The sequence below is a fragment of the Pieris rapae genome, chromosome 10 (assembly GCF_905147795.1).
Source record: "Pieris rapae chromosome 10, ilPieRapa1.1, whole genome shotgun sequence".
Classification (NCBI taxonomy): Eukaryota; Metazoa; Arthropoda; class Insecta; order Lepidoptera; family Pieridae; genus Pieris; species Pieris rapae.
Window position 1 is genome coordinate 6,833,382 of NC_059518.1, and position 27,284 is coordinate 6,860,665.

Below are 27,284 nucleotides of genomic sequence, written 5' to 3' on the forward strand. Positions count from 1 at the left end.
GTTTTGTAAAATATCGAACATTGAAGGTTAGCCCCATCATACTCGTGTACAAGTTCTGCTTGAATTTCTTGATTATGCCTACTGCTGATACACCAAACATTTGTTTTATCTTAGTTTTAGAAGATATTATGATCTATTTCATGTGGTGATTGCTTACTAGCATTATGTAAAATTAAATGGTGATCGTAAAGAACGAAGGGGAAGCAATTCTTGTCAAATAACGGCAGAAAAGGGTAATTTAATAGATATTTATTAATTCTATCAACAGTATAAAAACTTCACAATACGTCTTTCTAGGTAAATGTTTTTGAGCAGATGAATATTAATATTTCTTTTATTCTCATTCTGTAATTACGAATTTCGCATTATAATCTCATGTTATATTTAAGGACCTTAAAGTACCTAAAGTAATCTGGGTACTTTCTAAACTGTTAAGTTTCACCCGAAATTCTATATATAGTTATATGAGCTATGAAAAAGAGCACTTGAATTCTCAATCTTAAAAAATAAACTTACGTATTCGTATTTAAGCTGTCGAAATAGTAGACATTATAGAAGATAAACAGTAGAACGGAGTACATGGCAACATTAATGATCGCCAGGCAGGTCTTGATCAGGTAACACAGCTTTAGTATGGATGTGAGAGCAACAAGGCACAGGATCCAGGTGAACACCACGTATTCTGGTCGATAGCACTCGCCGGCTTTGACTTCGTCATCTGATATATTGGCTGTGAAGTTGTTGGTGGGAAATGATGCTGGGCAGACGTAGAGTTTCGTGGTGCTAGAAAAAGAGAGTAATAGATAGTTTATTTTGATTATGAAATATGAAAAAAAATCTTAATGCCTAATTACTAACACAAGACACAGAAATTCTTACACGAATTATAATAAATTATATTTACATTTACTACCAGTTTGCATGTCACAGGCAAGAGCGGGCGAGAACTAACAACTAATATTATTAATTTTAAATATAAATATTAAATTATAAATACTGCACTATTTTATAGATTATACCTGGATATAGACATAATGGTCACGAAGCTGCAGATATGCACATTCCTGCGAATGCGATTTGCACTAAGTGCCGTAGATATCTTGGTGAGTCGCGGTAGGTAGTTCGGGAACTCCTCAGCCATCACGAGCACAAATGACAACACCAAAGGTATAGTCATCACCAATAGGATCACAACCACCCAAATACAACTGGAAATATAAACTTAAATACTTTAACAATTCTATAATAATTGCGCGTTTATTTGTATCAATTAAAAAGGGGTAATATAATATACATTATGTATGTAGTATGTAATAAATAACCATTATATTTACAGTCGAAGTACGGGATATATCTATACATTATTCTATCTGATCGGAATATTTGGACGCTACATTGTGACAGAATTAAAACATAAAACTTATAAAAATAAAAGTACGAATATTGTTACGTCCTATCAGAGTCGACCAAATCCCTCGAATGGGGACAGTGTGTTCAGGGATCGCGGTATAGTTCTGATTGAGAATTCAGTGAAACATTTTGGTGATGAGACGTTGACCCGAGTTGGGTCAATGTGTGGTCATCATTATCTACTCTAGATTATGATTAAATTCGTGAGACATTCAATGTCTAGCAAGAGAGAACGTTAAAAGGAATCATGTTAAAGTAAATAACGTACGATAATTATTCGTGTCTTTTGTACTCGCACTTTACCGAGTAACTACCTTTAATTGTACTGTACGTGTGTATGTCATTGAACTATTCTTAAACGGCTGGACCGATTGGAATGATACTTTGTATGGGTTTGAGGGGAACCCTGGATGGTTAAGATTCGAAAATAAGCCCGGCAGATGGCGCTGCACTCGGTACTTTAATTTATTTATTTATTTATTGGGAAACCAAACAGAGACATCCTTAATAAAAACAAAGTCAAAAATAAAACAAATACAAACACACTGGATGCATCTACAACAGGTTATACTTATATATGATACAAAAAATAATACATGACAACAACACACATAAAAGTAATATAAAGTTAAGACATTAAGAGTTGCTTTATTTTATTCTTAAACAAAGCAGTAGTGGAGTGCGAAAAAGGGTCAATGTTTTTGATTGAATCTAAGGAAGAACACATCCTGTGAAGAGGCTCGCGGAACCCAATGTTGGTTCTGGGAGTCTGAAAATTAAAAGTTCTATGTAAGCGTAGAGACCTGGCAGGAACATTAAATGGAATGAGTTCAAGAAGATCTGAACAACTTATTTCATTTACGCATATTTTTCTCACTGTGACACAATCTATTAGATTACGCCTAGTACTCAGAGAAGGTAATTTATATCTTTTTAAAAGTTCCTTGTAATTAGCCCTACCACTATTCATCCGATAATTTAAAATGCGTAAAAATTTCTTTTGTACAGTCTCCAGTTGTGAGACATATATAGCGTAATGCGGATTCCAGATTGGACAGGCGTACTCCAACTGGGATTGCACGAGCGTCCTATAAAGGTGGATGTATGTGGTTTTGTCTTTGAAGGGTCTAGTGACTCGTGTTATGAAACCTAACATGCGGTAGGCTTTATTAATAATTAAGCCTATGTGCTTATCTAGGGTTAATTTGGAGTCAAAAAGGACACCAAGATCCCTTACAGACCGCACACGTTCGAGGGCATGGTATCCAAGGGTGAAGTTGGCGGTGATTGTGTTATGTGTTTTTCTTGTAAACACGATATGCTGACACTTACTATATTTCAAGAATAATTTGTTTATTTGGCAGTAGTCATCAAGCCTATCGAGATCCTCCTGGATAAGTTTCACGTCAGAAAGTGTAACTACCTTTCTGTATAACTTTAAATATTTTGTTTAATGTCCTAATCACTTGAAATATCATGCAGGACAACGTCTATCGGGTCCGCTAGTACATAATATTAAGATTCGATGTCATTTGTAGAGAAAAATCAAAGAAAATTATAAAAATATATAAATGCAGGCAGTGCGTTCGAAACGCGATATGTATCTATGGAATTATCAATTAACGTTATTTTTATGTGCCTTTCGTACAAGCTCTTCAAACACCCATCCATCTCAAAAACTACACGTTCGGATGCAAACTTAAACCAAGATCCTGATGTATTATCATTAACTTATTACTTATAAAATAATTAAAGAACTTACTTGTAATGCATAATAAACTGCACACATAGTATAAACAGCCAGAGAACGAGACAGCACATGACATTTGACTTAAATGTCGTCTCGTCCAATTGTCCGAACTGATCGTCCAACGAAGCCTCCCGGAAGTGTAAAGACCATGGTCGCATGTGCTCTATCCGCATTTTACGGTTACTGCTCACTTCTATCGAGTGGTTTATTATGTCATCTTCCTGGTAAATAATAAAACCTATATGAATGTTTAAATTATAAACGCAAAGGATATTACTGGTAATTAAAAAGTGGATTTCAACCAATGTTACATAGATACAGTTATTGTTTTGCTGCAACGCAATTTAAAACTGAAGGATAAGAATAGAAGTAAACAAATAAGAAACAAAATAAAGGCTATTGATGCACGATCCTATTGCAAAAAACTTAAGTGGAAATGGGCGGGCCAAACGGCTCGAATGGACAATGGCAGATGTAGAGTATGTGTATACAGAGGGTAACAAGTTGGAAAGAGTCACATTCTTGCACGTAGGGCTGACGAGCTTAAAGAAGTTGGTGGAGAGGATTCGGAGAAAAATTCTCAAAACAGAGAGATATGGAGTCAATTGGAGGAGGCCTATACTCAATAAGAGGTCCTTGGAAAAAATAGATTTATATATTTTTTGTGTGTGAATATTTTTTTTTAAAGGAATAAATGTGGCTTAATTATTATTATTGTTTTGCTGCGCATCGAATATAAGATATGTTATATAACATATGTGCAAAACAAGTTATGGATGGATAGTAGTATCATAATACATTACGAAAATTAAGAACATTCAATTTAAGATATTTTCAGCCCAGACTTTGAGAATATATTTTTCTAATCTTTAAGGTAGGTTTAGAACGATTAATATTAAAAGTTTATACGTTTTTTAATTTATTACGATATAACGTTTGTTTCAAATTCAAAATAACTTAAACTTTCTTTAAGGTTGGTCCGAATTTATGAAACAATTTATAAACTTACCTCCGTCATAGAAGCCATATCAAGTTCTTGCAAATCACTGTTTCTATTTTGACAACGACGTAATATCCCCGCGCTGCTGTTAAAATACTGAAAATGTTCATACAAATATAACTTTATAATTAGTACTTTTCAATACGTTGTTTTGGTTTAATACGATATTTATATGTATCCGCTCTCTCTACGAAATGGCGAGGAGAGTAAAGACTAGCATAATATGTCGTACGTGTGAACGGGTGTTGCTTGGTGTGACATGATTAATTTAATCCAACGTTATTATAAACAGAAAATATATTTTTAACGAATAAATTGTTTACCGATTTCAAAAATTATTCACCTTAAGAAGCTATTTATTTCTAGAGTAAAGACTAGCATAATATGTCGTACGTGTGAACGGGTGTTGCTTGGTGTGACATGATTAATTTAATCCAACGTTATTATAAACAGAAAATATATTTTTAACGAATAAATTGTTTACCGATTTCAAAAATTATTCACCTTAAGAAGCTATTTATTTCTATTTATTTCTAGAGTAAAGACTAGCATAATATGTCGTACGTGTGAACGGGTGTTGCTTGGTGTGACATGATTAATTTAATCCAACGTTATTATAAACAGAAAATATATTTTTAACGAATAAATTGTTTACCGATTTCAAAAATTATTCACCTTAAGAAGCTATTTATTTCAAAAATAACAAAATATACTTATTTGCGAATGGGACAGGCTGATGGATGGATGTGTTTGTTGTTTTCGTTCCCTACAAAGTAAGTACGAGTGCTATTTTCCCATCACTGCGCGTTACTACCTAAGCGTTTATCTTTATATATATGTATATGTAGTGCAAAAACACACGATAAATACTTGTTACATTTACAAAAAGAAACTATGTACATACACTCTGAAAAGGCATTTCCGGTGTCCAATCAGTAGTCAACTCTTCGTCGACGCTGCCACTTGTCCTCCTTGTTGTTTGACCATTAGCTTGATGTGGGTTTGGACTAAAAAAAATATAAATCATCATTTGCAGCTTCAATGATCATTGTAGAAGTTAATAGGAATTAGAATCCGGGACCAATTGTCGTTACATTTAAACAAGAGCATGTAATTTTATTAGTAATCAAAGGATTTTTTTACACGTAAGTTAAATTACACAGAATAATACTCACAGTACCCGAGATCTATTCCTTGTTGGTCGTGGTCTTTCTGTGCTTTTTATTAAGTACGTTTCAATGTTTAGCTCTCTTAGATAAGGATTTCGAGCTTGGCCGTCGCCACTTTCAACTTCGAACGCACCGTTCAAACATTCTAGGGTTGCTGCTGATATATGGACCCGACTGTATACAAATATTACAAAATAATTAGATTTAATGAAAATTAGAACTTCCTTTGAGATGTAACAAATAAAATACAATAATACATCATTGTTTATGGTTTTCTTTAGTAATGTTTGATGGCAGTCAAACGAACACGGAGCCGACTGTTTAAAAATTGTTTTGTTTGAGATATTTTAATAAAGAAAATTCGAAAAGAATTGAAATTACTTCGTATTTTACCTACCCAATTATCTCATTAGGTAATTATAACTTCTATAATTCATAATTATAACTCTAAACAAAGTTAAAGTCTATTCCATTCTATTTTCTATCAATGCTTAGTATAAGTTATAACCAAACTTGTTTATTGCGATTAGCGCCAAAGCCCTTCGCCGCGCCTACCACAGATTAGTAACATAGGAAATTAAAATACGAAACAACGTGTACTCTTTTTGTAAAAGTATTAATAATTATGGATTCTATTTTTAATTTAAGTATCATCAACACAATGATTTGATAGTTATTCATTCATGGTTAATAATACTAATTTTAAAGAGGTGGGATATGTAGTTCGTTTACGAAGAACGTTGCGTTCAAAAAATGGCGGGCTTCGTAGCATTTTATCAAAAACTAGCGACCCGCCCCGGCTTCGCACGGGTGCAATGCTGATACTAAATACACTACAGAAAATCTGTGAACGTTGTATATAAAAATGTGGGTTATCCATAAGAGATAGACATATACCATCACGGACTTTTCTGTAGACCTTTTCAATGTGAACAATACTTAGTACATAATTTTGATACAACTCGTAGTTTCAAAGATTTAAGCATACAAAGGGACATAGGGACAGAGAAAGCGACTTTGTTTTATAATATGTAGTGATGCTGTGTCTCGATATTGTAGAATTCTTTTAAACAATATAGAAGGCGAAGACAAGGCTTTGTGGTACTGATCTCACAAGGTGAATATTTAGTATCAAAAATAAATTAAAAATAATTATTGACATATGTAATTTGCATAAAATATTACCTTCAAAATTGTGATATCCTGTAATTCCAATTACAATTGTGTAGTTTTTATGCAAATACATACGTATCATAATTTGAACATACAACGAGCATTTGAAAGTTAAATTGAATTTCAATAACATGTATATTGTAAGTTTTATTTATTATCAAAATATTTTACCCAGGCAGTCCTCCGCTCTCCATATGGTTGGCGAGTGTGACATCATGTGACCACAAATCAAACTGCCATTTAAGAAGGCCCAATACGCCACACAACACAGTGCCACTGTGAATGCCGATCCTCATGTCTAAGTCCACCTTAATAAAAAATTATTTGATCAAAAGTTTTTAGATACAAAGAGAACATTTGGCATAGTCAATACATTTACTAAATAAACACTTAAATAAAAAATAGGAAGAAAGGAACTTAATACGGCACATGTAAAATTAAGCTGATGTAATACTAAGGAAGCACTGTGACCCATCCAGGACATGGAACCATAAACTCACCTGTGCGTTATATCGGACATCCCGTATGGCTCGTATCATATGCAGGCCCATGTTGACGCAGCAGTAGGCGTGGTTGCTGCGCTTCTCTGGCAAACCACTTACACAGAAGTAGCAGTCGCCTAATAGCTTGATCCGAAGACAATGGTTCTCCTATGAAAATCAAAAATATTACCACCGCGTCATTCATCATGAACCCACTTGCTATCAAAACGGAAGAGACTTCAATATATTAATAAATCACCAATAGGATTGAAGATGTATTTTTTATTTTCTGTAAGCAATTCTTCAAGAAGTCTTTTAGATGGTTTTATTCGGAATATTTAATTTTCATATGACTGATATTTTGAAACAATAAACTTACCGAAGCTAACCTATCGAATCTTGCAAATAGTTCATTCAGCAACTTGACTAGTTCTTGCGCGCTGCATTTGCTGGATAATTCTGAAGTAAATATAATTCTCTAAGTAATTCTATCAATTAATAGAATATTTATGATTTTCATTTATTTTTAGTGATAGCAGGCGAAATAATGTTTCAAAGGAAACTTCTTAAGGCGCATGAAGATATAATTTTAAAAGATGAAACGTCACGCAGATATGAAGCGTTTTTGTCGAAGATAATGGAGAGCGCGATTGAGACTGATTGAAAGAGAGTGTGTGGGAGATAGAGTAAATACACGCTATTGGTTGATGTATTCGCTTAGTAGTTACATATAAGAATTAATTATATTAAGTTCTGCAATTCTGTCGCATAACATCTTGTGGAGTAAACGGAGATTTTTTATTTATTTATAATAATTATCATTAGCACGTATACAGCGTGTAAACAGTGTGAATATATATATGGAAGTACGTGGAGTGACATATACTGGTACGTGATCATCTATTGGTAATTTTACGTTAGTAATGATTAATTTACAAAGAAGTTTCACTTCTGACATGTGTACTTTGTACGCATGTACTTTTTTTTAAATAGAAGACCTTGTGATGCAGAAATTTAGAAATCTTACCGGTAAATCCTTTAATATCAGCGTACAAAATGGAAACATTTTCGTGTCTCTGTATATATAAATTGTTAAACTGTTGTTCCTGAAACTCCCCTTTCACCTTCGATACATGACTAGAAATTTCTTTGGCTAAAAAATCTGGTATAACTGCAATAAAACCAACATATGTACTTTTGATTTTTTTTTTTTATAGAACAGGGGGCAAACGGGCAGGAGGCTCACCTGATGTTAAGTGATACCGCCGCCCATGGACACCCTCAATGCCAGAGGGCTCGCGAGTGCGTTGCCGGCCTTTAAATTGATGGATTTGATGGACGTCAAATTCAATTATAGCACATATTAAGAAAATTCCATACTATATTTTTTTCATTTTATTCTTTTATGTTTTATAACATAGATCCACTATAGTTAGCGGGTAGATTTAAAAAAAAAACTAATTTTTGTACAACATTAACAAGAAATTTAAAGTTTAGCATTTAAAGTAAAACTTTAAAATAATGATTTTTGTACAAAAAATAAAAATAAATTTTAAATAAAATTAACAATGCTCACCACTCTGAAATAATTTCCACTGCCGATCACTCTCTCTTTGCGTTCGTTGTCTGGTTACCATTGATCGGCGGGTCTCCAAGAATGCTTTTCTTTGACCCCAGTCTGCCAAATACTTGGCATACATCCCCGCAAAGTTCACCGCTCCATACAACAACGCATTAGCGATCAACAATCGCATAGCACATGATTTAGCCTGTCAATTATATAAAAATGTTATATTAATAATATTAAGATATTTAAAATAATACAATATACAAATAATATTATTCTAATAAGAATAATTTTAACACCTTTTACAAAGATTCTGGATTTGAAATCAAAATAAAGACAAAATGTAATTAACGTCGTTTTAATGCCACAAGTTTCGTTTAAAGGCAATATTGGCAGTAGAAATTTGACTATTCTTCTTACATTCTTTTATTTACTTACGGCATTTGGATTGCTATCCATAATATCCTTAACATCCATTGCAGTTGCCAATACGTGTGAGATCGATGAGAGCAGACCAATAACAATGCACCAGCCTAGAGATAGCGGCAACATAGCGTAGGGAATAAAAATAATGAACAGCATATACCATACTTGGTTTTCTGGTGCTTGGAAGCCTATGCCTTGTCCGCTTAAGCCTAAAAATTCAGAAGTATAATATTAGGTGTCGCAGCCACCCCTAGAGGCATACAAGTCTTGTAAATTTATTTAATTATTGAAGTTGTAAGCTGGTAGATGCATTAAAATCTATAATTATTAAATTTTACATTGTAACGTAGTAAATGTTTTTTTTTGTGTTATCACAAACTTTTAAAAACGATGTTTCTAAAAACCTTTATGACGTCGTTATGACATGGTAAAATTATTAAATACTGGATACGATTCTTATTTATTTATTTATCCTTTATAACTTTATACAAGAAGGCACATAACAAAAATAAAAAATCAGTTACAAAAGATATAAGGCAAAGGTCGGCCTTGTCGCTATCTTCTTTCAGAAGAAGTACCTTGAGCAATGAGTAGTATCCAGGTGGCAGCGGCGGCCCAATGTAAGTAGTTATTGGCAAAGCATCGCCACGCTCCAAGAAGACATATTGAGATGTTGAGCAATGAGAAGGCAGCGGTCCACGCTATTTTGTACGCATCAGTAGCATCTTCTACTGTAATACCAAAGATGGAAATGAATATTGTAACTAAAGGTTAAATACTAATTATCAAGATTAGTTATATATAATATTAATAGATATTGGAAAATCAATTCATTTATGTATAGAAAAAATATCATTTAATTACATTTATATTAATCTTAAATAATAAAACTTACATTTATTTCGATTTGATAATGTGTAAATGAGAGCTAAACAAATCTGAAAATAAACAAATATTTGTTATTTCATAATACAAAAAAAGTTTCATAATTGTTCTTATTTATATCAATCAAACCCAACCATAATTTCTTCTAAGGTTATCTAATTTTAAGCAGTGAATAGTAGTAAAAGTAGTAATAGTAACTCCATCAAGGTGAACTTTTCATTTAACTTAAAATTTTACTATCGTCATTCAAATATATTATCCTTTTAAATTGTTAATGTTTTTATTGGAACATTGAAATAAAATGAAATGGTGAAAATTCGATAGTTTATAGTTACCTTCAATGCTAAGTCCACAACGTTGACCATTATGAGTGACTTCTGCCTTTGTCGTCTTGAATACCTTTGATACGACAACTCCACTGTTTCGTCCTAAAAAAATAAAGAAGAAATATAGTTGGCATCAGAAAATACAAGAAAACGGGCGGAAAATAGAGTCATGAAAATGTGTATTTGTATTAACAGGTACGCATGTCAATAAAATTAGCTAATACAAAGATTAAATATATTTTTAAATATTTATATACAACTAAATGACCCGATTAACTTGTGTCAACAAATTAAATTTTGTTTTTCTGTTTATTGTTATTGTTTTGTTTAACACTAAAAATTTTTTTGAAATGTTTAGATACCTTCTTGTTATATATATTTATATAAAATGAACTATTTGTGAAGATTTATAATTGGCCCATGTTGTTATGTATATATTCATCTATTTTTATTAATTACACACAAATGCAGTACATTGCGAATTTTGGTTTTCTGCTTTTTACGGCAAAGCTTCTAAAATAAAGTTTTATTCTTCTGATTATAAGAAAATATATCGTTCTCCAACCAAAGTTACCATTTAATAAATTAGTAGAAATATTATAAGTTTATTTTTCTTAAACTAGGTCAAAGAACTGAACTTTTAAACAATAAACATTTATCTTACTTTAAAACTATTTGTTATTGATGGCCAGTAGATTCCTTTATAGTAAAGACAAGTTCTCAGCATGTTCTCCGTCGCCACTAAAAAAAAAACAAGTTTTTTTAGAGTGTTACGTACTGTACCACTAATATTGATCAATTAATTGTTATATAAGTACATATATTATTAAGAGTTAGACGTATCCCAGGTAGGCTTTAAATATATGTCACGAAACATTCAACTATGAGATATGAGAGGTAGATTAAGACATGGTTATAAGTAGATATAAGATGAAATTCAAAAAATATTCTTTTTCTAGTCTATATCGTATTGAATGTAAGCCAATCTCATAAAATACATTTTTATGAAGATAGTTTGGGCATATTTTCATAAATGTGTTTCTCTATAGGTTATTCAATTACCTGGATCACTTTCAGCACGAAATGGATCGATACTATTTCTAGCGCTGTTTGTAGAACCGTCATCGTCACTCACTCGCAACTGAAAAACAATATTTTTATTACATTTATAATAGTTCTACACCATAATAAATTTCCTATAAAACTTAAAAAATATATAAAGAAACGGTGTACTTTTTGGAGTTTGGCGACAAGATCGGTCGTTAACCAATATTGCGTGAAATTTTCAAGGTTTGTCTCTATGACAATTATACATATACGCCTTGTGGCTTCTAAACTGAAATAAGTATTGCTTTTGACGTGGATCTCAATACAACCTGTATTAAGTTCGACCAAACCATACACATGTATAAAAGCTATACAATGCTTATTAGGATATACGATTCGTTTAGGTTCATTCGTAATTTTTTTCTGAAATTTATTCTTAATGATTTTATTGTGTATGTATAAACACGAATGCTTTATTGTTTTAGAAATTATTAACTATAGTAGATTCATAATTTAGCCACACCTATATTTACTTAACACTACATATATTTATAAACTACGTATATTCTTTATGAACTGTAAAGTAATAGGGGGCTATTACCATTTGGGATAATTAAATTCCATTCGTTGCGTTTAATTACTAAACGCTACTTTGGTCGGATTAATATAAAATCGAAGGTTAATCTCGTTGACTTGCCCAAAGCAATTGCACAAAGCAACTTTTTATTAACACACATTGTAAATATTGTCAAATATTCGGAATTTTAAAGAAACAATTAATATTACTTTATTTAATAAGAACATTATTTGTATGGCATGAGAAGATAAGTTGATTAAATATAATATAGAGAAATGTATAATTTATTCGTGTTTATATTTATTAAAGTGTACTCGCGTAAACCAAACCAGTTTCTGTACTGCGCCATCCCGACATTACAACATCGCTACGGAAATTGAGTGAAATAAACCGAGCTTGTATACAAAAAGCATTGGTGTCGGTATCACTCCCGCTTCATAAGTTGCAGGATAAAGGCGTAGTATGTTATTCATGACCTAAGGGTGCATCTACACCATCCCTACATCTACATCACGAGGGATACAAACGCTAAAATACACACGAGTTATCTAATCCAACATTAGTTATTATATAAAGATTTTAGTAAATAATTAGAAGCGTAAACGAAATGTCAACAATCAACACCTACTTGAGTTTTAACCACACTTATAAATTATATTTTAACATTCTCGTTAAGTCATAAGTGTCATTTAGATTTATATACTCTTAGATAAATCAATTTTACCGCTTTCGCTATACTCTAATTTTGTGTTAGCAATAAGCTCATAGAAAGAAATACGAGGCTCAAGAGCGAACGCGATGGAGACTTACTGTGGACGCCCCACTTTGGGGTTTTAGGACATTAACTAACTAATAAGCTAATACTTTAAACCATCAAAGTCAGTTGTTACCCAGTTTGAAACAAAGTGTTTTATTAAAACATTTAAAAATTTTATCCGAAATTACGTTAAATTTTTATATTTTATCAAGTGTGATAGTAATAGTAATTTAATATGTGAAAACTTGTGAGCGAAAATGTTAATTCACGAATGAAACAGGATAGGTAAGGGTATTCCCAAAAGCTTCATACCGTACTCAGCTTCTACACGCGACACAAAACCCAATTTAGCTGATAATTAATGGCGTGTGTCGTTTAAATTGCTAGTTTTATAAACAAGACCTTGTCACTTAACATTACAAAGCTGGCAGCTACCTCGCACAAAGAATTAGTCTAGCTATTCAAAGGGGGAAAGCCGCCAGTATCTTCGGAACCTTGCGTAAAGGGACTCCTTTTATTAATATTTTTTAATTATTAAATTTTAAGGTTAGTTATTAGGTATATTTTTATGTATTATGTTATTTGTAACTAATTGTACAACTATTCTAGCAAATAATCATAAGTCTACATCAGGTTACCAACGTTAATAATGATAATGATTTTTTTTTTCAAAAAGATCCTGTATAAAATTCAGTAAAACCAGAAAATGTTAATTGATATGTTTTTTGGCTTATCGATTTTTTTAAACTAGTTGCATATTAGGTACATATGATACATTGTAAACACGAAATATTTGTGTCGCCAAAAATAATTGTAAATATCTGACTTGCTAAATGACTGAAATAAGTACTATGTATATATAATAGGTATACATTAAAAACATTACTCTTAGGGTCTGTTTCACAATGTCCGGGTAAGTTCCAAATAAGCTATTTATTACTTATTGGTAGGATAAAAAGCGTGTATCTATTTTTGCGTTTCAAGACTGTCAGATTATTCGTCATGAAACGCGAAGTATCTTATTTGGAACTTTTATCTTCCGAATAATTTATGTGTTGCATAGCTATTTGGTACTTTATCCATACATTATGAAACAGGCCCTAAATCTGCTATTTACGAATACGTAAAAAAGTTTATCTAGAACATATCAAAGTCATTGCCGCGGTCAAAAATCACATTTAATGGCAATATTTAGTCATACATGTGATCAGATAACCGTTGCTCATTCAAATTGATGACGAGAATTATTGATGCGTCGTTATAATGACTCATCATTGTGTAATAATGCATAATAGTTACAAAACACTAATTCATGATTTTCAACGTAGAAAGTTTTTGGTTAGGATTAAAAAAAAATCTATACCCTGTGTTTGTTTTAAGTGTATACAATTTAAATCACGTTTAAGCTATATTAATTAAGATGTATTAATGAATGTAAATTTTCAATAGCTTTGAAAAATATGTATATATAGGGTAAAATATATTTAATACTGTTAGTATTATTGAAATGGTGATTTCGCGAATTACATCTGTTATAGAATCCTAATGAATAGTAGCTAAATGATAGGACGTTTGAAGTTACCTGTTCTTCTGGTAGTGTACATACAGTAGTATCAGTCGGAACCGCAACTGCTTTTGGCAAGTGCTCATTCTGTGGCTCAGCTTCGTCTCCCTCACCATCACGCGCTTCCTCACAGCAATTGCCCTAAAAAATCAAACAATTTCATATTTATTGCTTTAATTCCACCTGAATAGGCAGGATTCACGTGGAATAAAAAACGGTACCTGTCTTCTTAGAGTATTTAGTTCTTTTTATATTATACTAAAAGGTGGCATGGAAATCGACCTAACTATGTTCACGTTGTATATTCTAGTATTTTTATATTTAGAACACGTGTTTCGTAACAGTACAATTAAACAGTGTGAATAAATAAATATTATTTTGGTGTTTTTAAATCAATTTCATATACATATAGTATTTACTAATAATTTATTTAAATTAAATCTTTTTGATTAATTTTAATATTTATCGTTAATTTACTGCATTCTACTTATTTTTTCGATACGCCAAAGAAGTATAACTTCTAACGCATGTACATAAGTACACACACTCTTTTTTTTCCTATCCTGATAACAATGACAAGCCAAATTAAAGCAGATATAATCATGTGCGTTAAATCTGATACAAATAAAAGAGTACGTTCCACCCATATATGCAGTTTCATGTTATATAATACGAGAGTTATTTAGAAGTTAAATTAAATGCTTGCGTCGTAGCGTTCGTAGTCGTAGCACTGCCTGTTATATATCGTATTCCCTCGCGTTTGCAATTCTTTTATATTACAACATATACGTTACTATACGCAATGATCACTTATAAGTATTTAAGTTACGAACTTTAGATACTTACAAATAATTTACCTTAAAAAAACTGGTTTAAAAAATATATTATATTTAGGTATAGAACACGGATAAGTAAAAATAATAATAGGGAATGTTATTGTTACAGGCACTTCATCCCCCAATCACATTTGGGTTTTGAATTTGTAATTATTATTATTATTCAGGTTTTTTTATTACTAAATAACCTAATACCCAATGCGATAGTTGTGTAACTTAAATACCGTAACAGAATAATTAACGTCATATTTGCAAATTCGCTCTGAGAACATAAAAATGTCTATCGCTTCGGAGACTGTAGGTATTTAGTACTCCCAACGCCCTTCTTAAGGGGGCCCAGCCCGCCAAGGGACTACAAATAACCTTCGTCTCACCCGTCTCAAATAGTTGTTTGGTACGCATAAACTGAATTCTTGCACAACACTGAGATTACTAATAATTCACCGACAAACTTCTACAATGTAGCAGGCAAGCTGTAGCACCCGTTTCTAGCTTTATGTATGCAACCATCCGTAACACACACCTCGTTTGATTACATTAAAGGATGTAAAGGATAAGTAAGTGCCATTAGTATAAAAACCGTGTAAATTTATTCTGAATGCGCTCCGATATAAGACCCAGACGAATTAAACTCAGGGATGCTTGTCATCAACACATTATACAGGCTTGAAATAACTTAAATGTTCGTGAACGTTGATGCTCTTCGAAAGACAAATCCTAATATTATATGCTTATTTACATGTGTATGCATTCATTAGCACTCCCATATCCTTTTTTCCTTTTTTAGTGGTACCCCTAAAATAAAAAGTCAATGTAGCTAACGTATAATTAACGCGCAACTTTTAAGTAAGTATTTTCGTTAGATTAATTTATCTATAAAATTGTGTGTCTACAAAACATACATGTTACGTCATATGTAGTGATTATTTTATAGTCATAGTTATGTTAACGTAAACCGAAGATTTTATTGACATAAATATTGTTATGAAATTAGTAGACATTATTTATTTATATTTTAATATTGAGAATGCATATATTATTTATTGTTATATATTTATTTATTTATAATAATTATTCTATATTTAATTATATTAATATACAATTACAAACTAAAAATATATCTAATAACTAACCTTAAAATTTAATTATTAAAAAATATTATTAAAAGGAGTCCCTTTAGGCGAGGTTCCGAAGATACTAGCAGCGTTCCCTCTTTGAATAGCTAGACTAATTCTTTGTGCGAGGTAGCTGCCAGCTCTTCGTTCTCCTGTGATGTCGACTAACCTTTTTGATAATTCCCTAAAAAGCTTTAATGCGCTAGGACCCCACGAACCAAGGGTCTCGACACCGAATGGGACAAAATCATATTCAGAGCCTAGACCCCTGTATTTGCAGACTTTAGCTTTTTCAGCCGCATCACAAGCCGCACCAGCTCTCTTGTTAGTTCCATGAAGATTGGAAGGGGCCAGTGTGTCTGAACAGGTGGCATCCCATACCAAAACCCGACCCATCTTCCATGGAATCAAACTCATACCGTCCGGTCTCTTGCCATCGTCTCTAGCAATTCCAGTCGGCTCAAGTAGATTAGGCACGTTGACGGTGGCAAGGGACCGATGTATGATATCGTTGAGTGCGGCATGTCTCGAGAAGCGGCCAGCACTTTTTTGACATGATAGTCCGTGATGTCCTAGTTTGTCGACATCACTGCCACAGGGACAAGTATGAGGAGCGCAGACCGGTACCCCAAGCCGCAGACAGGCTGCGATTCGGAGCGTGTCAGGTTCAAGAAATGTTCCTGTATTTGACGAAGGGTAAGCGTGAAGCCAATAGCCGGCCTCATGCGTACCCACGGCCAAAAGCCTAGCACGTGCTGAACCTGTACTACGGCTCAAAAGATTGTCATAAGTAATTTTACTGTCTATGTCGTCCCAGCTCCTCTGTGAATTTAGAGAAAATGGAAAATTTTGACCTGGGCATGCAATTAAGAAAGCGTTTCTAGCTTCTTCCAAGCCAGCAATCTCAAAGTTTGAAGGGGATGCCCATAAAAATTTGACTTATGAGATTTGCTGAACTATGGACAGAAGATAGGAAGGCTGGTAAAGCGACACTGGAAATTTTGCGAATCCCCAAACCACCATAACGGATTGGTAATGATGCTTGGGTCCACGATTGCTCGTTCAGCTGTATATTAAGAAGCGATTCTAAGCTAATTTTGATTACGTCGTCTACTTGTGTCAAAAGATCTGGGTGATTCCAAAAGGAGCAGCAACGGAGCACATACGTAAATTTTGGGACAAAAAGACAGTTTTTTAAAATGCAAAGTGCATAATGCGGACTAATTTCAAGGAGACGATCAGCAGAATTTTTAAATTTATTAATAGAATTATTAATATATTCAAAAATAGATTCATCAAAAATTGGAGAACCTAAAAGGTAAAGGGAATTACTATTAACTATTTTAATATTTGGAGCCAAAATCTGAAATTTTTGTGTTACTGTATTTAAATTTAAGTCGCAGTTATTTATGAACAGTTCGCATTTGCTGAGATTTAGCTGCAAACCAATGGCTTCAAATTTAGATTTTATTAAAAATAGGTCCGAAAAAACAGTGTCCACATCACCTCCTAGTGTGCCGTCGTCCAAATACCAAACGTTGAAATTTGAATTTAAATTTTTGATTATTTTATTTATTGCCAAACTAAAAATTGCAGGCCCAAGGGGATCACCCTGTTGACAACCTACTTCTGAGGACAGTTCATTTGTACGATATAACAATTTTGTTGGATCAGCGTAACTGAGAAGAAGATAATTATATATTTCAGGTATATGTTGTTTTACTTCCGTCAACAGGGTATCCCTATTAACTGAATTAAAAGCATTTTTTACATAAATTTTTAGCAACACGTCTGGCTTGCCGTAAGTTAGGAAAGAGCGTAGGGCATGGACGGCTGCCTCACACCCTCCTTTTACACCGAAACCTAACTGTACGGGTTCAAATTCTGAATTTAATTTTGGTAAAATATGTCGAACAGCAATTTTTGAAGCCAGACGTCTTAGTGTTGAACCAACAGCAATTGGTCTCACGCCTCCATCCTTTTTTGTGAGGGCAATGAGGTTCGCGCCGAAAAGAATGGGAACAATTTCTGCATTGATTTTACCTGAATACATAAAATTTATTAATTTTGTTAACGAATTTACTAGTTGCTCGCCTGCATCACCCACAGAATGCGATGTTAAGTCTTTTAAATGTTGGGGTGTTATCCCATCCAATCCTGATGCCGAACCAGGTTTAAATGATAAAATGGCATAATTAACATCTTTATTTTGAATGTGTAGGCATGCTTGACCTGCTGTTGGTGGGTCGAAAAAATATGGGTTTATTGGAGCTGAGGGATGTTTTGTCCGTAAAGCCTGAAGGGTGTCAGGGGTGTCTGGTGATAGCACGTCGTTGGAGAACAAAAGGCGAGCGGCACCTTTAAGATCTCCGTCACAAATTTTGTTTTCTATAAGTTTGTTGCGATTACGAGGGGCATCATGCTTGATTAAAGGTGCAAGAGAAGGCAAGGAGCTTACGTCACAGTTATTTTTAATTTTTTGTGTCAATGATAAATTCTGTTCATCAGTTTTTATTGTATGTAGTGTGCTGTATGTAAATAAAAATAGGTTCTGCCAGTCTTGAGTACAATTGTTGATGTAACATTTCTTGATTAATTTTGTCAAATGTGTGGCAACAGTTATTCGTGCTCCTCGAGGGATTCTTTTAACTATTGGTATACTATTTTTTAAATGGCTAAGATATGTATGAAAAGGACTTGGATCGTTGGCTACATAAGTGGGCGCACTCGCAATAATGGGATAGGTTTTAGAGATTGAACAGGTTTGACTAAGGCATTTCTTGTGTGTTTTGGTAATGTGAATTTTGAGGCCTTTTAATGATTTAAATGACTTAAATACTTAACTACTGTATCAATAAATATTAACATAGTAATAATGGGGCTTATATAAGGGCAAGGCTTCATACTTGCGCAGCACTGGCGGATCATATACATCATCAATTTTGTTTCTAAGGCGTGTTAGTTTACTCACGACGTTTTCAATCATCGAAAGAACCAATATTACAAACATAAAAAAGTACAGACAGTATTATACGAAAAAAATAATAAAAGATATTCAGTAGGTACAACACTAGTGTCGTCTGTTATATTACTCTCAGTCGTTTGATATAACGTTTTTATAAAAAGCAATATTGCGCTTAAAACTTAATATTTTTTAAATGAGATTTCAAGATCATGATTACATTTTCAAGCAAGCAAATGCTTCCATCTTTGTGTTTGTCCAATGCGAATTGATCAAAGGACCTGCTCATTAGAAACAAAGTTATGAACATAAATAGCGGTAAAGCGGTCGGAACTTTCAATTTCAAGGCGCGTAGTACCTCGTAAATTACGTTGAACTCAACGAATAAAAACCAAATATTAATAAAACCGAACATATTTTATCAGCTTTAAGAATTATTAAATGTCTACTAATTTTATTATAGAAAAAAATGTGTATTTGTATTCTATAAGCATAGAGCCTTTTAGACAGAGCCAATTCACATTGATTATTTAAAAATTAACCGCTTTTTTAATTATACATTAAGTAAGACTTTTTACTTTAGTATTTTATAATTGGAGTGCTAACAATCCCATAAATTACTTAGAAGCTTAGTTAGCCTTTTAGTGATACTTATCTCCTACTAAGCTAGGATTATAACTTAAACTTCTGAAAATAAGTAAATATCATACATTTTATAGCGCATAGACTTTATCATGCTACCATTTTGACCTTAAGGCGATGGCAACTCACATTTAAAAGCCTATATAACTTCTACAAACATAAACCAACTACTTTTTAATCTATGTAATGTCACGAACCGCCCACGATTGCTGGTCTAGCAAGGTAAGTGTCCCGTATCACTGTTCAAACGCATTAATACCCTGTCTCGCTATCAGTTATCAATAGTTCACGATAACACTGTTTCAGCTTTCATTATCGTGTTTTACCTGGCGCTTATGATTTTACGCTATTTAGAACTATTTGGATAGTCCTTGACTTGTATATTATATCAATGTTGAGGTGAGAATATTTATTAGCTCTAGTTATGTGACCTAACAATTGAAGTGACTTATATATTTTAGTTAATAGCCAGCTGATCTGCCAAACTTGGTTCCGCCTTACAATCTATTAATATCGTTGTTCTTTATTCAAACCTATTTTAGGATTTCATTAATTACTTTATAACAACTTATTTTGCAAACGGTTTAACAAGTGAAAAATAAAAAGGAAATGATCTGGTTAAATTATTTTAAGTAATTAACTTTGTTATGGAAGAGCTGGGAACCCTAACACAGGTATATTTACTTAAAAGGGTTCCCAAATCTTACACTATGAAAAGAAAGATGTACCAACTTAAATGAATAAAGACTTATTATTATTATTAAATACAGAAATGTTTTATTGCTGGCCATTGCGAAAGAAAAATAGAAGTTTTACACATTAGGCCTCTTCTGTCTTGCGATATTTCGATACTGTATGTTAAAGCACTTTCTGATATATAATATTTCTGATGAGGTAAGACATGTCTTTGATCAAGATCAATATCATCTTACACCTCGTGAACTAACACGAATTCGATGTAAAACGATGCGTAGTTTTGTCAACAGATGGCACCACATGCTGTTTGCATTCGTAAAATTAATTTACTTATTTATTGTTATTCGATCTCTCTCTCTCCGTAATTTTATTACTTAGTCTGTTATTCGGAGCGGTGAAAAATCCAATTTTTCAAAATTGAGTTATTAGTTGTATAACTACCACGACTTTGTCTATACTAATATTATAAAGAGGAAAGGTTTGATTTTTTGTTTGTTTGTTTGTATGAATTGAATAGGCTCCGAAACTACTTGGCAGATTTGAAAAATTCTTTCATTGTTGGAAAGCTACATCATTCCTGAGTGACATAGGCTATATTTCATTTTCAAAAAAATAGGCATCCTTACTAAAATTACGATAACATTAACATTTGTTTATTATTTGATACAATTCTAACAGATGGCGCTGAGTTAAAGGTAGTAGTTTGGCAAGACGACGTTTGCCAGGTCAGCTAGTTTTATATATTTAGATTAGAAGCGTATACCAAATGCCCGCAACCATCACACACTTCATTCATAAATTTTGATATAAAATTCCCCTTTCCGAAAATATCCTATAGGTCGTCTACACTTATTCTTCACGTATATGTAACATAAGTGTCACATAGATTTAAGAACCCTTCAACAAGTCATGTTAGTTTTTTCCATAATTCGGCGTTGCAACCTCACTACCCCAAATTTCATGTCAGCTATAAGCTGAAGTTTTAAACGATCAAAGTTGACAACAGCTTCGGAAAAAGAGTTTCATTTAACATATATTTCAACAACGACCACTACTGAACTTAAATATCTGCACGTAGATTATATGATATATAAACACAAAGACGTGAATAGGCATATCCAAATGTCATGTGTGTAGGTCGTTGAGCATTAATACATCTTAATAATATTATCGAGTTATAAATAATCCAGTGGTTTTATAACCTTTTAGGCATAGGCCTCAAAGTATTTCTATATGAATTCAGTGATCACTTCTTTCACGTCACGAACTTACGGCCTCATTGGCCACTGGGCCACAACTAGCATGATAGATTTAATAGTTATATAAAAATAGTATTTTTTTTCTGTTATATTTTTTATACTTTTACAATATCTGGTTAAACAAATTTTCGTTGTTGTTTTACATTAAGCATCTATAAAATTCCGAACGAAGGTCAAAATTTTCATGTGTATACTAAAGCCTTAAATTGTTGGTAAACATGGAAAGCGAGTTTATCAGTTCCAGGAGACAACACGCAAGTGTAATATTTATTAAAAAAATAATATGGCTTATGTAAAACGCATATAAAAGGCCCATTAATCATTTTGTTGGATAAATCGTCGGTTTATTGCATGTCATCTCCCATCAGGAGATTAATGCTCAGGCCGTTGACCCTTTTTTTTCTCAAAAATTTGGTTGAATAACATAAAAAATCATAGGCATATTTCTAGTGTAAGTACTAAATAGATATGAAACCACAGTACACAGATACAATAAGCAAATAACTTCATTAGAAGCTTCTGGCATGAACATGAACAACTTGTGTATCAAAGAATTTTTGTCGCCAGAAATATTTCAGAAAACACAAAACTGTTTTCCTTTGGCAACTAATATAGACACGAGAATTCCCCAAGGCCGGAAACACTTTCAATAATTGTTTGTTTATTGATTGTTAATTATGTTAATTACATTTTACTTTGTATTTTAAATATATATTTTTTGATAACCGCTTCTCGCTTTCAACAATTGAACTGTAGAAACAGCCTTTTCAGGACTAAATATTAATTAAGCCATTAAAATGTATAAAATACCATAGATACCTATTGTATGCATTTACCTACTGCATGTAATACCTATGGATTATTGTCATAATAAATTAATGCGATGATACGAAAATAGAAATTCCACGAAGGAAATATTGACTCAGTTCTAATGAATTTATTTAAATTTCACGTTTTCTCTGCTTCGTCAAGGGAACAACAAAATAGGATATTATTATGCGTACGCTTTACGAATATTTAAAACTTTGTCATTTAACATTTATATAATAAATATGAGCATTTATATAATAAAATAAAATAAAATTGTTTTTGGGAAAATATACGTAGCTATAGTGGAAATGTCGTAATCACTACGCTAATAATTTAAATTGATCTTTACATAGTTCTTATATAGTTATCATATGCTACGTGTCTGTTTTTTAAGTTTACGATTTCCTTTATTAATCTAGTTTGATTCTCGGGAGTGAAAGGTAACATAATATTTAACTTGTTAAAACTTGAATATTTCTCGAACGTTTCAGGATGTCGAGGGAATTCTTTTCCATTATCGTTAAAACTTGAGTGTTTTTCCAACCTTTCAGAATAATTATGATACTTTATTGTGAGGAACTTCCTAACTTTGAACTTTACCTTCGAATCATCGACGTAGCCTACCGTAGATTACTTATACAATGAAACAAAGGTATGAAATCGACTATATACTAATACTTTATGATGTTCTCTTGCAAAACAATACAACATTACTCCCCCACGTTAAATAATACACTATTACACTTTTATACTGTTCAAAACAGCATTTGGTAGAAGGTTTATTACTTACTTGGCAGCAATTTTATATAACTTAATGAGAAAAACTGTACTAGTGTAAATTTTCCTGCGGCACACTATACTATATGGTACATTGTATAGGGCATAGATAAGAGTAAGATTATTCATGACTTAGTTTCCTTTTTGTTGTCAGAACTTCTCTTCTCTCAATTGCTTTGGAATTTGTAATGTTAAAATAATATTTTCGGGGTTTGTTAAGTAACTTCGTTCTATTTGTAATTTTGGTTATTATATTGTACTTGTATTATTATAACATAAAAATTCCTTTTTCCAGTCATGAAACTATTGTATTTACCCTAATAAATAAAAAAAATTAAATGACTAAAAACAGAGTAAACAATTGGAGGCTCGGCTATGTCAAAAGCATCATTATTTACAAACAGCACCCTAAATTACAAGCTTGTAAATTCAAACTGAAGATTGATTTTTATTTGGAGATTTTTTGTTAACTTAACACGATAGAAATTACAGAATAAAATTAAAACATATTTTATGTATACACTGAAAAAGACAGTTTATTTACAAAATTGATGGCGTTTGGCCTCACAAAACTGTTTAATACTTTTAAGCAGACGACACCCAATTTGTAGGAGTAGGATAAATCTTGTAATGGGTAGTAAGATAGTAATCGTGACATATCTATTTTCTTCTTTGCAGTTTAATAATTAAGATATGCAACGGCGGATCCAGGGGGGGGTCATGGGGGTCATGACCCCCACCCCCCTGAGCTTAGGACTTAGGACCCCAGGACTTAGGTGGACCATTAATTAAACATAATGATTTTATTTCAATATTTTGTCACCATCCAGATTATATGTAACTACATATCTTCAAAATTTAATTAATTTAATATAATATAACTTTGCATGACGGCAAACGTATAAGTGCTTGTCGTTTAAAAAAATCAAACACACAACGACACGCAATACTCGTCGAGCGAGTTTGCTTATCTTACCGAAGCCGCGTACAAATTATTTGAAGAAATCTATTAGGTATGAGGGTGTGCAATTATTTAACCAATTACCATCTCAAATTCGCAATATTGGAGTGTTTGACCAATTTAAAAAAGGCATTAAAGATGCATGTTAGAATGAACATAGCTGACTAAAATTGTTACGGCTAATGGCGACGTGTATCTCGCTCGTATATAATATATACATATTAATATTAAGTTTCTCATGTAAATAAAATATTTCTGTTTTGTAATGAGAAATAAAGTTCTTTAAACATTATAAGTTCTTGACTTGACCCTTGACGACTATGTGACTCTCTCCTGGCGAGAAGCTGGATCCGCCCTTGGAGATAGGGTAAGAAATACTTACTCAAGGAAAGGGACAAGTATCTATAGAGGACGTTACAAAGAGACTTCGAAAGTACGAGTAAAGATGGACAGGACTCACAATTGCGTAGAGCTGAGAAGTGAAACGTTGCCAAAAATTGGAAAAAAAGGCAGTGTGTACAAGAGGTTGGAAGATGATATAAAACTGGTCGAACGCAAGGTTTGGTCAAAAGTGGGGCGAGAAAGAGCAGAATGCGAGGGTCTGAAGGAGGTTAGTCAGCCAAACTCTTAAATACAGGGAGTATGTATTTTGACCAAATGTAACACTTAGACTACTTTTTCCTTCATATAAATATGCATCATGTATCACGGTATGATTGTTATCTAGTTACCCACAACACAGGGGGAACCTCTTATGTGGGGACTACCGTTTTATCACAACCATATTTCTGTTATTGAATAAAGTTTTGATATTATATACATATTATCTTCAACTCTGAGGTCATAGGTTCGATCCCCAGCTGTGTACCACTGGACTTTCTATGTGCGCATTTAACATTCGCTCGAACGGTGAAGGAGAATCGTGATAAAACCGAACCCTAAGAACCCAAAAAGTCGAGGGCGTGCGTCAGATACAGACTGATCACCTACTTGCCTATTATATTAACAAATGATCATGAAACAGATACAGAAATCTGAGGCTCAGGCGTTAAAAGGTTTGTATCGACATTGATTTATTTATATTCTTGTTTAACAGGCAAGAGAAAAAAACAATAGTATTTCCATCTGTTTCTATCTCTATAATAGATACATGCAATACCTAAGATGATTTATAAGCTTACAAAATATTCAATAAACGTTTAGTCGCTTTAAAAATTAATTCATCGTACTATCACGAAAATGCAAACGAAACTAAATCTCATTACAATAAGGAAGAATATCCTGTGTATAATCACGACCACGTCGTTTCAGCCAACTGACCGGAAACTTCGAAAGGGCACCTAGAATATACATTCACTCTATTTACATTTTCGTCAATTTCATCTTTAAATTCGACAGGCAGTAACTTTTCACACGGCTTCTTATATTATTAATCAAGAATCGCTTAGATTTGAATTGTATATATGATAGATAGAATATAACTATAATTAGTTGTTTTTTTTTCATTTTTGAGTCAAAAGTAAAAAAGTCGCCACTCCTGTACATGTAAAATCAAGGATTTATGATATCAGTTATCGTTGGCGAGATCAAACATAAACAGTTCTTTGATGTGCCAGATTTTAGGAAATAGCGTATACATTCTTTAAAGGCTGGCAACACACTCTCGCGAGCCCTCTGACATTGAGAGTATCCATGGACGGCGACGTTACTTAATATCATGTGACTGTCCTGCTCGTTTAACTACTGAATAAAAAAATTATAGTATCTATAAATAAAACTTTTGTTAACGTGATTTTTATCAAGTTATCTAACATTTAAGTGTCCAAGTTTATGTGATACACGAATTTTGTTTCGGGCCTGTCATTAGTTATTTTTAAACCACAAAGTAATTTCGTATCCACATGGCGAGGTAAGCCACAGTAAATGGATAAGTAACGTTGTGTATATATGTATGTACGACTGTGTATATATTCGACTACACGTACATTTAAACAGAACGTTGCAAAATGTGTTTTATTAGCGCATTTAAAGTTAATTGCCAACAAATGAAAACACCCGCTGAAACAATTTAGAGTAACATTCAAACGAACCAATTTCAGGAACCGTTATTGTCCTTTACGATGGTTAATTGAGAAACTGTAACATTTTACAGCATCTTTTATATGTAACGTAATGTGTGTCTGAATTCCATTTTAATATCAGCACAGTTTATGTCAAATTATTTAAAATTAAATAATAAATTGTGTTTGCGTAAGTGTGAAAATCTCAATGCTCGTGAGTTGTGTTTGGACGAAGGAACCTATACCTCTACTGTACATTACTAGCAATGTTGCGTCTTATCCCTTAAAGTAGACGAAGTTTTCAAGTATATAGAGAAAGACGAAAAGATAAGATCTAAAAATGAGCCTGTCCCATATTGTGTTGTTAAAACAAAAAAAATCTAGTGGTGCTAGAACCTCTAGGTCTGCGTGTAGATTTCTCTTTATTTACTTAATTAGCTAGCGATTGTAAGCGTTAGAAGTCGCGTTGACGGCAGTGCCCCAGAAATTGCTTAAAATTTTATTGTATACATTATTATTAAATAAACAATGACACATTTTGCCACTTAAAACTAAATATTTTTAATTTCTATAAATCTATCCATAAGTAAATCGTTAGAAATTGAAACAACTTCCTACGTTATTAAAGCTGACAATGTTTTTATCCACCTTTATTTTCTAAGTTCGCCAAACGGTGTCGTAATAGATTTTCCGTTAACAAATTAGGTCAGAGCGTTCCAGTCACAAGCAGTTGTGGTGAATTACATGAACTCGCTTTATTACCACTGTGTGCATACACATACGTCTAATACATATTGTTTTACCTTAGCTAAACAATATTTTATTACTGACCATAGTAACGTGTACCCTCTTTAGCTACAGATAAATAAACAATAACAAAAAATACATGTAATTGAAATTAATTAAAAACAAACTAAAGTGTGAAAGGTTTTGTTGTTAGTTGTGATTGAAAGCACGTTAGCTAAATAATTGTTAGCATGCATATATCCGAAATTTCTTGGTCGGTTTTTTATGTATCATAATCTGAATCCAT

The 27,284-nt window shown here is 32.7% G+C and overlaps 1 protein-coding gene across 2 annotated transcripts in view; it reads right to left on the minus strand.

Annotated features, from left to right (window-relative positions):
* Nucleotides 1-27,284, minus strand: part of LOC110992313 (adenylyl cyclase 78C) — a 63,188-nt gene that overhangs the window by 6,076 nt on the left and 29,828 nt on the right. For both annotated transcript variants that reach the window (XM_045629819.1, XM_022258072.2), the window contains exons 5-22: nucleotides 14,152-14,274; nucleotides 11,251-11,329; nucleotides 10,853-10,929; nucleotides 10,198-10,290; nucleotides 9,873-9,915; nucleotides 9,556-9,708; nucleotides 8,990-9,186; nucleotides 8,561-8,753; nucleotides 8,012-8,155; nucleotides 7,364-7,443; nucleotides 7,003-7,152; nucleotides 6,674-6,810; nucleotides 5,336-5,503; nucleotides 5,065-5,167; nucleotides 4,170-4,256; nucleotides 3,173-3,381; nucleotides 1,020-1,208; nucleotides 517-783 (exon numbers count right to left, since the gene is read on the minus strand). In XM_045629819.1, the coding sequence (XP_045485775.1) occupies nucleotides 517-783; nucleotides 1,020-1,208; nucleotides 3,173-3,381; nucleotides 4,170-4,256; nucleotides 5,065-5,167; nucleotides 5,336-5,503; nucleotides 6,674-6,810; nucleotides 7,003-7,152; nucleotides 7,364-7,443; nucleotides 8,012-8,155; nucleotides 8,561-8,753; nucleotides 8,990-9,186; nucleotides 9,556-9,708; nucleotides 9,873-9,915; nucleotides 10,198-10,290; nucleotides 10,853-10,929; nucleotides 11,251-11,329; nucleotides 14,152-14,274 (2,492 nt within the window). The remainder of the gene's footprint in view (nucleotides 1-516; nucleotides 784-1,019; nucleotides 1,209-3,172; nucleotides 3,382-4,169; nucleotides 4,257-5,064; nucleotides 5,168-5,335; nucleotides 5,504-6,673; nucleotides 6,811-7,002; nucleotides 7,153-7,363; nucleotides 7,444-8,011; nucleotides 8,156-8,560; nucleotides 8,754-8,989; nucleotides 9,187-9,555; nucleotides 9,709-9,872; nucleotides 9,916-10,197; nucleotides 10,291-10,852; nucleotides 10,930-11,250; nucleotides 11,330-14,151; nucleotides 14,275-27,284) is intronic.